This window comes from Acomys russatus, chromosome 5, assembly GCF_903995435.1.
Source record: "Acomys russatus chromosome 5, mAcoRus1.1, whole genome shotgun sequence".
Lineage (NCBI taxonomy): Eukaryota > Metazoa > Chordata > Mammalia > Rodentia > Muridae > Acomys > Acomys russatus.
In genome coordinates, this window is record NC_067141.1 from 3695696 (window position 1) to 3708409 (window position 12714).

The following is a 12714-nucleotide window of genomic DNA, read 5'->3' on the forward strand; positions in this document are numbered from 1 at the left end:
ATATATTTCAACATTCATGTTATTTTAGTTGTTGCTGTTACTGTTTGAATTGAAGAGATTTTATGTATTTAAATTACTAAAGCCTAAAAGAAACTTAGGTTGTAGAAATACCTGACTTCTTTCCTCCCTTTAGGAAATGATGTTCAGAGTCTCATCAGTGCATAGCTCTGTAACCTCGTCAAGGCACTTATCAAGGACAGTGAGATGACCTCGTACATCTCTGTCCTTTCACACACCGTACTCTCCCCTCAGTTTGAAGGTTCTTTATTCACCAGGCCAGGGTTCTAGACTGGGTACCATTTGCTAACTCACAGGAAAGACTTTTGAGTAATAGTTGTCTCATTTTTAAAAAGTGAGTTGAACTGGATTAATTTTTTTATTCCTTTGTGTCTTAGTTGCTTTTCTAGACAGCATGACGAACGCAGGCATGGCACGGGGCAATAGCTGAAGCTTACATTTGATCCACAAACAGGAGCCAGAGAGAGCTAATTGGGAATGGGGTAGGCTCTTGAAACCTCAAAGCTCACCCCCCAATGATATACTTCTTCCAACAAGGCCTCCACTCTTATTCCTTCCCAGTTAACCAACTAGGGACCAAGTATTCCAACATTAGAGCCTGTGGGAGCCATTCTTATTCAGACTGCCACACCGTTAGTTTATAATATTGGGAAGGTGTTATAGAGGATCAGAAAGGAGAAAGACAGAGAACTGAGGATGAGTGCCAGGACTGTTGGCAGCAGCAGGAACAACATACCTACTGACTGTCCCCCACTGTCCTGTGTCTTCATCTGAGCCTCATGACAATGCTGCAAGGAGTGTATTTGCCCCCATTTTGCAGATGAGGAAGAAGTTAGCTAATTTAGAAAAGTTAACTCATTTAACCAAGGTCACCTGGCAATAAAGCCGGGATTTAGAACCTGGGATCTTACAGTTTGTGTAGACGTTTTGAGAGAGGACAGGTACTGTAGAGCTACTGGGAATGAAGCACCCACTGTCCCGACTGCTACTTTGTGTTGTCTCTGTTTGTAGAATCATAACTAAAGATTGTTTGAAAGCAAAAAAATATTTAAAATACCAACCGTTTCCAGAACAGAACAACTGTTTTGCTAGAACCCTCTAACTGTCTTGTGTAGGAGTAACTATAATGATTCCTTACTTTCAATAGTATGTAGTTACTTCAAACCACAGTTTGTCATGTTCTAAAACTTAATCTTCACAATAGCTCTGAAATATGAGCAGAATAGTTTCCCTCATTTGAAGGATTAAGAGAGAGACCAGAGAGCTGAAAAGGCAAGATTATTTAAAAGTGAGAAACAAACAATTTTAGTCCCAGCATTTGGGAGGCAGAGACATCTCTATTAGCTCAAAGCCAGCCTGACCTACATAGCTAGCTAGTACCGTGCCAGCCAGGGTTACATAGGGAGATCTTGTCTCAAAAACAACAAAAGAAAATATTAAGGGCAACTTTGGTATATTTATGTAATTCAGTAGAGCCCAAATATTGCTGTCTTGTTTTATTTTATTTTTTAAATATTTTTTTTCTTCCTTTACTCTTTTTTTTTAATGATTTTATTTATTTTGTGTATATGAGTGCTCTATCTGCATGTACACCTGCAGGCCAGGAGAGGACATCAGATCCCAATATAGATGGTTATGAGCCACCACATGGTTGCTGGAATTGAACTCAAGACCTCTAGAAGAGCAATGAGTGCTCTTAACCACTGAACCCTCTCTCTAACCCCCAAATATTGCTCTTTTAACATATAATACATACAAAATATTGTTAATGAAGTAGTTTTATTCTTTGAAAAATACTCAGTATTAGAAATCTGGAATATATTTTGGAAATCTCTATTTAAACTGGCCTTATTTCAGTGATCAGTATTCATAAGTGTGATTAATGGCTACAGTTTGGGGCAGTAAAGACAATTACTACTAAAATACTGGGCCCACTTGGAAATTCTCATTATAATAATTTAATTTTACTGGGTTCTTGGACTAGTCTGCAAAACTTGCTTTAAGAAGCAGAACTCTACCACCTCTCTTTTGTCCTCATGAATTGTAATGAACTCTTGATTTCTATTATATTTATTCCTTCACTTATCAGGTCAGTGTTTGCAGAGACAATGCCTTGTATTAATTCCTCAGGGCCTCTGTTGGTGACAGAGTACTGGGTGAGGCTGGTCATTGTTCTGGAGAAACTGGTCTAACCTGTGGGCCCAAGACCCAATGACCCTTTCACGAGATTGGCTAAGGCCATTGGAAAACACAGATATTTACATTATGATTTATAACAGTAGCAAAATTACGGTTATGAAGTAGGAACAAAAATGATTTTGTGGTTGGGGCTCGCCACAACATGAAGGACTGTATTAAAGGGTTGCAGCATTAGGAAGGTTGAGAGTCACTGTTCTAGAACAACATAAAACTGCTTTCCCACACCACACAGTCTTAAAGCCTGGAAAGTTTGGTTTTAATAATGTCATAAGTTCTGTGTCTTGCAGTTTATTTTTCTTTGAAAGAGATACAAAGTTATTTTTTAAAGAAAGACTTTAGGCTTACAAAGTAATTCTTAGGCTTTGTAAGATTACTTAATATATATACCATGACACTTCTAATACTTCACATAGTTCTTACTAAGTTCTCCCTAAGAATTATATTTTTTTCCTATAGTCTGATTTTCAAAATTATAGCCAGGTGGTGGTGGCTCGCACCTTTAATCCCAGCACTCTGGAGAAAGAGGCAGGCGGATCTCTGAGTTCAAGGCCAGCCTGGTCTACAGAGTGAGGGCAGGACAGCCAGGTCTCTGTTACACAGAGAAATCTTGTTTTGGAAAAACAAAATTATTTCTCCCTAAAATAAATAACCATTGTCAAACTAGTTGACAGGCCTTTTAGTGTTACCCTTCCATCACTCTTTTTCTTTTAATTTTGATCCATAAAACACAAGATGGCCTCCATTATTTTGTTTATCGCTATGCTCTAAAACAAAACAAAGCACCATAGTAAAAGATAAACATTTGGTGTGGCTTCAAAAGTAGAGTAATTGTTGTAGTTTTTATTATATATATTTATAATGATATAACTTGAGATGGAATTTTTGGTAGCTTAATGATTTTATTTGACTAAGGAAAATTAATGACCATGCCTTGAGGCAGTTGAGTAAAGTTTTGTCTTAATTTAGAAATAGTTCTTCTTCAGTTACTAATATTCAGCCTTTTCTGGTCAGCCTGAATGGTCTTGAATATTTTACTCTCAGGTCTCCATACAGTGGTTCTGATGAGAAAGTGATTTGGCCTGGGGTCCTCTCGCTGCCTTTCATAGTTCTTGTTGAGGCCTCTGCAGTTTGAGCCTGTCAGACCCACTGTCCTTCAGCTTTCTCTTCTGTGGTGTCAGGGAGCTAGTGAGTGCAGGCACAGCCTTTGGGAAGCAGGTTTATCAACTCAGCTGCTCATCAGCCATTTTTATGAAATATTAAATGTGTCAGAAGTGACCAGTTAGTTTGAGAAGTTTTCTTACTTAACAAACACTGAAAAGTGACTATATTAACTAAAATATCAACTTAATCTCCAGAAGTTTAATTTATTACAAATTTGGCCAAAGTGATTATTTATAGCTTTTCTTACAGAAAATATCATTCTTTTTGCTAATTTAAAGCAAAAAGATAATAATTATAAAATTATTTACAATTGAGAAAAGTACAGTTTCCGTTTGAAAAATTATAAGCCACCATAAAATGTTTTCTAAAAAGCCTTTTATGTCTAAAAAAAATTACAGAAATTTTTACTAGTAAAAATAATATCAAAGACAATGGGGCACATCTGTGGGAAAAGAATGTTTTGCATGTCTTTTCCTGTACTGTTCATCTAAATGATAATTTCTTTAATAAAATGTATATCTTATATAATAGTAATATATGAACATTTTATCATAACAATTCATTTCAGTTTCATATTTACATTGTTTTTTGTTTGTTTGTTTTCATTTTAGGCCACTGAACAAAAAATCAAAGGTACGTTGTTTAAAGCTATTTCTTCTTTTTTCATTAAAATCAAGTTGTTTATGTGCATTTTTATTCACCTTCAGGATGGGAGAGAAATGTATGAAGGAAACTGGGGTGGGAGCAGACTGCTTCAGTGAAGTCACATTGGTGTCTTCTGTTGAGCTTTTGTATGGTGTATATCGCTTCTTGTTCTCTGTCCCTCATAGGCCTAGTAGTGCCATCTGTTCTTATATTACCACTTGAATAATAATACATTGCTAACCTCAAGGTCATTGAGCCAGGTTACCTAGAGCTCGTCAGACTGAAGACTTAGAGCTTAATTTGTCTTCAGCTTCCTGCCGTTGACTGCCGTAGGGCTGAAAGCTGTACGGCTCAGAGACTTGAACTTACTTGGCTCCAGCATACCACGTTGGTGTTTTAGCTGTGTCAGAAGTATGCTCTCTGCATCTCATCAATACGTGTACGCACAGTACAACCTACGGTCATAAGATTCATACTAGTTAAGACAGCATCTATTAGATATTCTCATATAAGAGTAAATAAGAATAGCTAAAGCCTATATTTCTCTGAAAAAAGTTTTCACATGAACCTAAAGAAAAAAAACTGAGAGACAGGAATTTAAGGGTAAATGGATTTATTTACAGTTTGACCAGAGCTGGGGAGAAATTCTTAGTCTTTCTCTACTTTGCCCATACTGGTGATACAGTTTATGGAAAAGATTCAGCAGATATGCACGGATAGATTTAGCTGTGAGTTCAGGTTACAAAGCTTCTGGGAAGAGTGTCCTTCATCTGTTCAGCTTCAGGGCTTCCATGAGTGGCCTGTCCTTACCCCAGCTGGTATTTATTGGAGACATTCTAATCCCTGGTTGGGGAGGTAAGTCAGGTCTGAATTTAACCACAAGAACCATGTAAAAAGTATTGCCCACAGCAGCATGCTGTTCAATCCCAGTGCTGGGGAGATAGATGGACACGGGAGGATACCTGGAGCTTGACAGCTAGCCAGTCAAGCCAAATTTGTGAGCTCCAGGCCAATGTGAGACTATCACTTGAAGGAGATGGATAGCATTCCTGAGGCTGATACCCAGAGCACTTTTCTGGATTACACATAAGCACATACACACATGGCTACACTGGTTACATGCATAAAAACAAGAAACCAATCCTTAGGACCAGTATTTCATAGTGGAAACTGGAGGCACACACAAACAGAACACACAATGTAGTTTGATTGATGAGTCATTAAGTTGTCCTTAAGCACAGAATAGTGCTATTTCACTTGACAGGAATGAAGGAAAGCCCTAAGATTAGGAGCCTTTATAGATTCAATGGCAAACAATGAGATGTAGAAAGAACCAGCTAGTTCAAAGCACAGAGGAGAAACAGTGTGATATTACGTGCAGTGGTAGTAGCACAAGACCCTTAAACACAGTTTTGAGTGGAGAGATTTGAGGCTGAAGAAATAGGTGAGAATGAGGTCAAAGTGAACTTTTATGAATTTATGTAAATGTTTTATATTCATATATGAGCATGCCAAGGAGCTTAGACTTTTGTAGGCCGCTAGGAGCCACTAATGAAGACCTCAAGCAAAGGAATGGCATGTTTTGTTTTGTTTTGTTTTGTTTGAGACAAGGTTGCCTCAGTGTACCAGACTAGGCTGGAACTAGGTATATGCTACTCTGTCTAGCTTTTTTTTCATATTTTAAAGCTGTTAACCTCTGTGCATGGAAAGCTGGCTGAATCATGAGTGGAGATTTAAAAGTGCTAAGAAATACATTTTGGACAGAGGAAGCAGGTAGATAGAACAGGTAATAAGAATGGAATATTTGTTTCTGCACATGGGTATTAAGAGGATTGACAATATACAGGCCTAGAGACTTGTTGATCACAGAGAAGCTACACCAGAGAGGGAAGAGAAAGAACACAGGGCGAAGAGATGAAATGCTGGGTATAGTAGACAAGACTAGTGGCTGCTGGGCTGCTATGCCATGGGCTTTCTGTACATTTTTAATCCCAGAGACAGAGAGAGGCAGGAGGATCTTTGAGATAAGGCCAGCCTGGCCTAAATGGTTTGAGGCCAGCCAGAGCTACATTGTGAGATCCGGTGGTCAGAAGAGGAGTTGAAAGTGAGAGTGTGAGTAAATCAGAGTTGCCATGATGCAGACTATGCGCAGCCACATTAACTCTCCTAAGGCTGCAGCTGCCGTCACTCCACTAGCCTGTGTGAGAGTGTAAGTTGCCCCTAGTTGGTTGTTTTCTTTTTCAAAGTCAAACCCCTCTGTTCTTTTAGGGCCCTTATAATCTGACCTCTTATGCTCTAACTACCCCATTTACTCCAACTCAGATTTTTACACTAATTAGAGTATTTGTTTTTTCATGTTCCCTGCTCTTTGCATTTATTTATTTATTTATTTATTTATTTATTTATTTACTTACTTATTTATTTATTTTGTCCAGGTTCTTGAGCAAGGCTGTCTTCATTGTGCCTTTTATCAATGGTCTTGGTCTCTTCTACCCTTTCCAGTTTTTCAGAATTTTATTACATCTGTACTTTTAGACACTTGGTTATATTCTGTCATAGATTTGTTAGCTGACCCACAAATTTTTCTTCGTCAGTGTGATCTTTTAGTACCTATTGTTTAATATCTTTTCCAAATGTAAACCATCCTTTGATTTCCTTGCTTAAGCTTTCTTCTGGTTTCCAGGTCTTCTCCAAGTCTGAGTATGTTAGACCAGCTATAGGAAAGTCACTTAAGATGCAGGTGTGCTCTTTTCTTCTTTTTACTTCATCCTCGATTTACTGGCAGCTCCCTTGATAACTGCTCATTATTTATCTATAAGCATGTTTTGTTTTCATGCTGGGTATGTGTCTGTAATGTTTATGGTTTGAGGTTTATAGTAGGTAGAAATTACAGATGAGAGCATTGGACGTCAGGGTTGGCCTGTGTGCAGTTGTTTGGATACACAAAGTGAATGAGCGCCACGGTTGAGTGCACTGACACATCCATCACCCATATGGTCTATTTTGTTTTGTTGTGTTCTGACTTTTGGTAGCAACAGAACTTGAATACATCTTCCATTTTGCTTTAGTGGGCAGCTCTGTGCTATTAACTAGAGTCCTGATATGTGTAGTAGATCTCAAGACTTACTCAGCATCAGTTAACGGCAACTTTGGACCCTTTCAAGAAAAAACTTTTACGTTTGTTTGTTTAGCATCTGTATGGCTTGTGTGTGGAGGTCAGAAGTTTTTCTTTGTGGATCCTGAGACTTGAAATAAGATCCTTAGGTTTGAGGACAAGGACCTTTACCCACTGAGCCATCTCACTACACCCCAGCTTTGTACCTTTAATCTATTCCTGCTCGTCTCTGTCCCTAGTGATAACTAGTCAGTTCTAAGGGTTTTGTGCTTTGGTTTGGTTTTGACAATATTGAGGATTGTGCTGAAGGGCTTACACATGACAAGCAAGCACTTTAGCACCCTGCTGAGCCAAAGTTTCTATTATTTTTTTAAAATTCCACATTCAAGTGAGATTATGTAGTATTTTGGCTTATTTCACTGAGCATCATCTTCAGGTTTACCGCTGTCATTCCGAATGCCAAGACATCCTTTTTTGGTTTTGAGTAACATTCCAAAGTGTGTGTGTCTTGTCTGTGTCCGTGTGTATGCTCAAACATATGTGTATGCCTGGAGTCCAGATCATTCTACAAGATACTTGAAAGTGCTGCATTCTTTGGGGTATGTACTTGAGGAGGTGCTGGTGGGTCATATGATACAGTTAGAGTTTTCATTTCTGAGATACTGTTCTTAAATTTCTCAGTGATCAAACCTCCTACTGAACAAAGTTCAGGAACTTAAGTGGCTTCACAAAGCTTCAGAGTAGAAAACTCAGACGTCAGAAACCAGTGGCTTCAAGCGTGTTATACAATGAGGTGATTTTGAGCTCTTGGGTATACTGAAGAGGCTGTTCACAGCTGACGTGGTGTCAATGATCTAAGGTGCACGCCCTTAGAGTTAGGGTGGTGGCAGTCTGCTTATATACACAGTGCTACCACGGCTCTGCAACGTGAGCTGATTTGAAAGCCAGTATGTGCTGATGTTTGAAACAGACAGAGATTGATTTCTGATTAAGAACTCCCAATGGCAAATTCTTTTCTCCCTGGGAGAGAGTAACAAATAATTCTGTACTAACAAGATGGGAAAAATAGCTGCCTACTTTCATGAAAATAGTTAAGAAAACAATTTTGTTTGGTTAATAAAGTCACCATTTTTCTTTTCCCTCACTAAGGAGGGAAAATGTTTTACATGTGTAAGATTAGGTTAATGTACACAGTAAATTCACAGAAAATGCTGAGGACCCCCCCCCCTTTTAGGAACATACAGCCACCAGTAAATTGTTTAAATTGATGAAAATAAGAGATTGTGTGTTTCATCTGTGTGTGATGATTCTGAAAAGGACCAAGGAATCAGGAGGTAGGAGAAAATCAGTTTAGCAGAGGGCTGTAGTCAATAAGTATGCTCAGGAATAAAGAAGAACCCATAGTTTTGGGAGTGTATGGGAGTATCCCAGAGCTGAGAAGCTGAGGCTCTGCTGTAAGAGTAACGAGGGCTCCGTTCCAAGTTAAACAGCCCAGGGATCTTCTCTTCTCAGCCTTAGAGAAGGGTTAAAATGAATTAATAAGAGTAGCTATATCAGTAAACACCCACTGTCAAGTTCTCCACAAAGACAGTACGCACCAAAAGGTTTCTCCTGTATTTAGTGTATATTTTTACAGGCCTTTAATTCTGGTAAAAGTAGTATCTAGGACTCAAAATGCATTCTGGATGAAAGCCTTTGTTCTGCTGTGTCCTAAGGAAAATGCTGGTGGGATGGCCAGAGGCCAAGAGCTCTGAGTCACTGCTAAACAGAGTAATTAGGATTGACTGTCACCTTTGCAGTCTTTATCTCTGGGGTTTGGGGCAAGTTTCTTCTTAATTTATACACACACTTGGGTGAGCTAGCCCAGCCCGTGTATGTGCTTTAGAATGAAAGACAGTGGATTGGAAGCTGGGGTGGCAGGCAGAAAGCTGGGTCAGTGTTGTGTGCTAGAGTGTACAGGCAGCACTTGAGCTAAAATCCGCAACTATGGCTTGTCATCCCTGTCGTTTTTTTTTTTTTTTTGGTTTCTTTCCCTTCATGTTCCCATTAATGTTAACTCATTGGGCCCATATTTGTGTCTCATTTTAACCGACATTAAATAATTTTTAAAGTGATTAATCGGTTATTAACCCTATTGTTAAAGGAGTTTGTTACAATAAGTTGTGTATGTTTGGCCTATGAAGCCAATAACTGACACAGAGTCTGAAATGTACTTTAAAGCTGATAGCACTACGCGCCTGGCAGAATCTAAACTGATTCTAATCTACTTGTAAATTAAAACAAACTACCCTAAACCTCATAACATACATATATTCTAATCACTTGCCAATCTGATCCTCAGGCGCTTCTCTCCCCGTTCCTTACCAGACTGGCAACCGTTTCCCCCCTCTCAACTCTCAATTCTGGCTCTGGTCCCCCCCCCCTCTCTAGGAAGTCCCGCCTTCCACTTCCTGTCCTTCTGCCCAGCTGATTGGCTAAACAGCGCTTTATTGACAGTTGTTACATCCACTCAAGACATTCCTCCACAGGGTTAATGTTGTGCAATAAAAAGGACATTTGTTTTGAGATCCCACTGATGTAATTTTTAGCTTTGCTGTTTACCAGGTGCTTGAGCAGCTTTCTTGTATGTCTTCATCATATTGTTTGTAAAACGGGAATAATAGCTCAGTGGTGTAGACTCATGATGAAGGCTGCCCAGGTAAAACGGGAAGCTTCAGCTCCCACCCCTCTGACTCTGCAGTCCCCTGCTGGGAGTCTGCAGAGCCGTAGGGTCTTCCCACCAGTTAGTAATTTGCTTTCTGCTTCCATTAAAGCAAGAGCCCAGTGCAGCGAAGGTGAGTCCGAGTGCATTGTATCTACCTTGTGAGAGATGGTTAAGGTTAAGAGTGCTAACTGCTCTTGTACAGGTCTGGAATTCATTTTCCAGCACCCATATTTCCTGAAACCTCAGCTCCAAGTTAATTGCTTCTGGCTGCTAGGGGCATACATCACACACACACACACACACACACACACACACACACACACACACAGTAAAAGAGTAAATCTTTAAGATTGGTAAGTTAAAGTTGGAATTTTCCCAATTTTACTAATATTTACTGTACTGACTTTTAATAATTTGCCTGTTTGCATGTTTAGCTTTAAATTTTTGTTAACAGTTCACATGTGCTAACTGTATATGCTTAGTAGTTATTGTCTTGTTGGTACTTGTTATTTCCTACAGCATATAGAGTTCTAGTCTGAGATGCCTTGATACTCCATGTATAAATCAAGCCCTGTTTGCAGTCATTCTGCGGGTGGGGTTACCTGGTTAGGAGCAATAGTCCCCATGACACATGTACATAGAGACGGGAAATACGTGCTCAGAGGGGAGCACAGACCGGACAGCTTTTGTGTTAACTTAGACTTCTAGTCCTAAGCTAAGTGCTTATGGTGAATGCTTCCTTAAATTAGACCTTTGAACACAATTGTACTTTAAGACTTTTTAATTTCTGATAATTTAATACATGTATACAGTAAAATATGATCATATCAACTAACCCCATTTCCCTCCAACTCCTTCCATGTCCATCCCCAACATACACCCTAACTTCATGTCTTTCTTCTTTCTTGATAGCTAAGTCCAGTTAGCGCTGCTCATGTGTAGTGCTCACATCATCCTCTGAAAAGAATGGCGCTCTGTCCCCCAGCCAGTCCAGTGCTATAGCTCCTCAGTTGGGGTGGGGCCTGGAGCGTTATCATCTAATTCCTAAATGTTGGAATGACTTGATTTTATGCAAGTCTTGTGCAGGTAGCCACAGATGCTATGAGTTTGTGGTTGTGACAGCCATACCATGTTCAAAGGGCAGCATTTCACAGCAGCCCTCCCCTTCTCTGCCTCTTAAATTCCCTTTATCTCCTCGAGATGGGCCTTTGATGGGGATGGTGTATGGTGGCGCATGTAGATGAGCCCCTGCCTCTTGCCCTCAGCACTAGGAGCAGTTACACATCTGCACTGGCTGCTGCGGGCACTGCAGGGAGAAGCTTCTTTGGTTAAGAGCAGCTGACAGTTGTTACTGGGAACTGGGCCTGCTTTAAGAGGATTTTCTTTTCTTTCTTTTTTCAAGGCATTTGGGCATTTAGAGTTTAATTTAGTTATTTGATAGGTAGAAATTTTATCTTACAGTTTTTAAAAAATTTTGTCTTTAGAGACAGGTCTCTCACAGCCAAGGCTGGCCTTGTGGACTTCAGACTTGCTATGTAATTGATGTTGGCCTTAACACTCTTGGTCTTGCCAGGCAAGGTGGTGCACACCTTTAATCCCAGCACTCGGGAGGCAGAGACAGGTGGATCGCTGTGAGTTTGAGGCCAGCCTCCTCTACAAAGTGAGTCCAGGACAGTCAAGGCTACACAGAGTGACCCTGTCTAAAAAAACCAAAAACCAAACCAAAACCAAAACCAAAACAAAACAAAAAAACTCTTGGTCTTGGACTAGGCCTGCTACTGCATGCCTTTAATCCCTGCACTGCAGAGGCAGGGGTGGGGGGCAGGGGGCAGGGGCAGAGGCAGATGCAGGTGGATTTCTGAGCTGTAAACTGGCTAATTCTAGGTGAGCCAGGGCTATACAGGAAGACTGTGTCAAAAATACCTTCTGCCCCTTCTTTCTTCCCCTACCTCCCTCCCAAGTACTGGGATTACAAGTGTGAGCCACCATACCTGATTTTTAGTTGATGACTTTGTTGATACAGCTTCATTTTACTTGCTTGAGAAAGTAGAACTCCCCCCACCCCCACTCCCCAGTTCAAATAAAAGATAAATAGGAAAATTTTCAATTGGAGCACCTGTGTGGTAGTTATCTCATGTCCCTTGCCTCTGGAATGGTTTTGGTGATGTCATTTTCTAAGGAAATTTCATGCTGGATATTGTCAAAGAGCCACACCTCAAGGCTTTAATTTTCTCACATTGAGATTAGAAAGAGTAATTTTATTAAAGTTTGTAAAAGTCTGAGAAAGCATTTTATATTTTGTAGATGTTTGCTAATTAATATTTTTAGCTTGTAATTTTTACTTGTTTGGACCCTCTAATTATCAAGATGCAGGTTGAAAAGGTGTTTGTTTCCTAGAGGGCAGTTTTACACGTTACTCTCCTAAAGTGACGGAGTGGTGTTTTATACACTGCCATTTGTGTTTTAAAAGATGTACAACATAGCTGACAGGGACAATACTGCCCAAAGCCAAAGGGTTGAAGGATAAGAAGAACATAAGGTTGAGGTATAGTAGGCTGGTTCCTTTTGTGGCTTGCCATTAACATTGTAGATGTAAAAGTGGACTTCATTTATTATTTTCTGAAATTTGTTGATTAAAAATGTTTAAGATTTAGAAAACAAAAATGTTCAAGGTTTAAAAACTAAATATTTCAGAGTTAGAGCTGGGTATTGCCTATATTCTTAACTTTCCACTTGAACATGACAATACTTGTTTTCAATCAGTAGGGTAAGTTTATTCTTTATTCTTCCCCCTCCACAACTGCCCCCCCCCCTACCCTCACCCCCAATATGATCTCCCTGTGCAGTTGTGGCTGTGCAATTCACTCTGTAG

General features: G+C 39.7%; 1 protein-coding gene across 5 annotated transcripts in view; it reads left to right on the forward strand.

The window, feature by feature from the left end:
• Positions 1–12714, forward strand: part of Tnrc6a (trinucleotide repeat containing adaptor 6A) — a 162979-nt gene that overhangs the window by 110578 nt on the left and 39687 nt on the right. For all 5 annotated transcript variants that reach the window (XM_051145181.1, XM_051145178.1, XM_051145183.1 and 2 more), the window contains one exon: positions 3990–4011. In XM_051145181.1, the coding sequence (XP_051001138.1) occupies positions 3990–4011 (22 nt within the window). The remainder of the gene's footprint in view (positions 1–3989; positions 4012–12714) is intronic.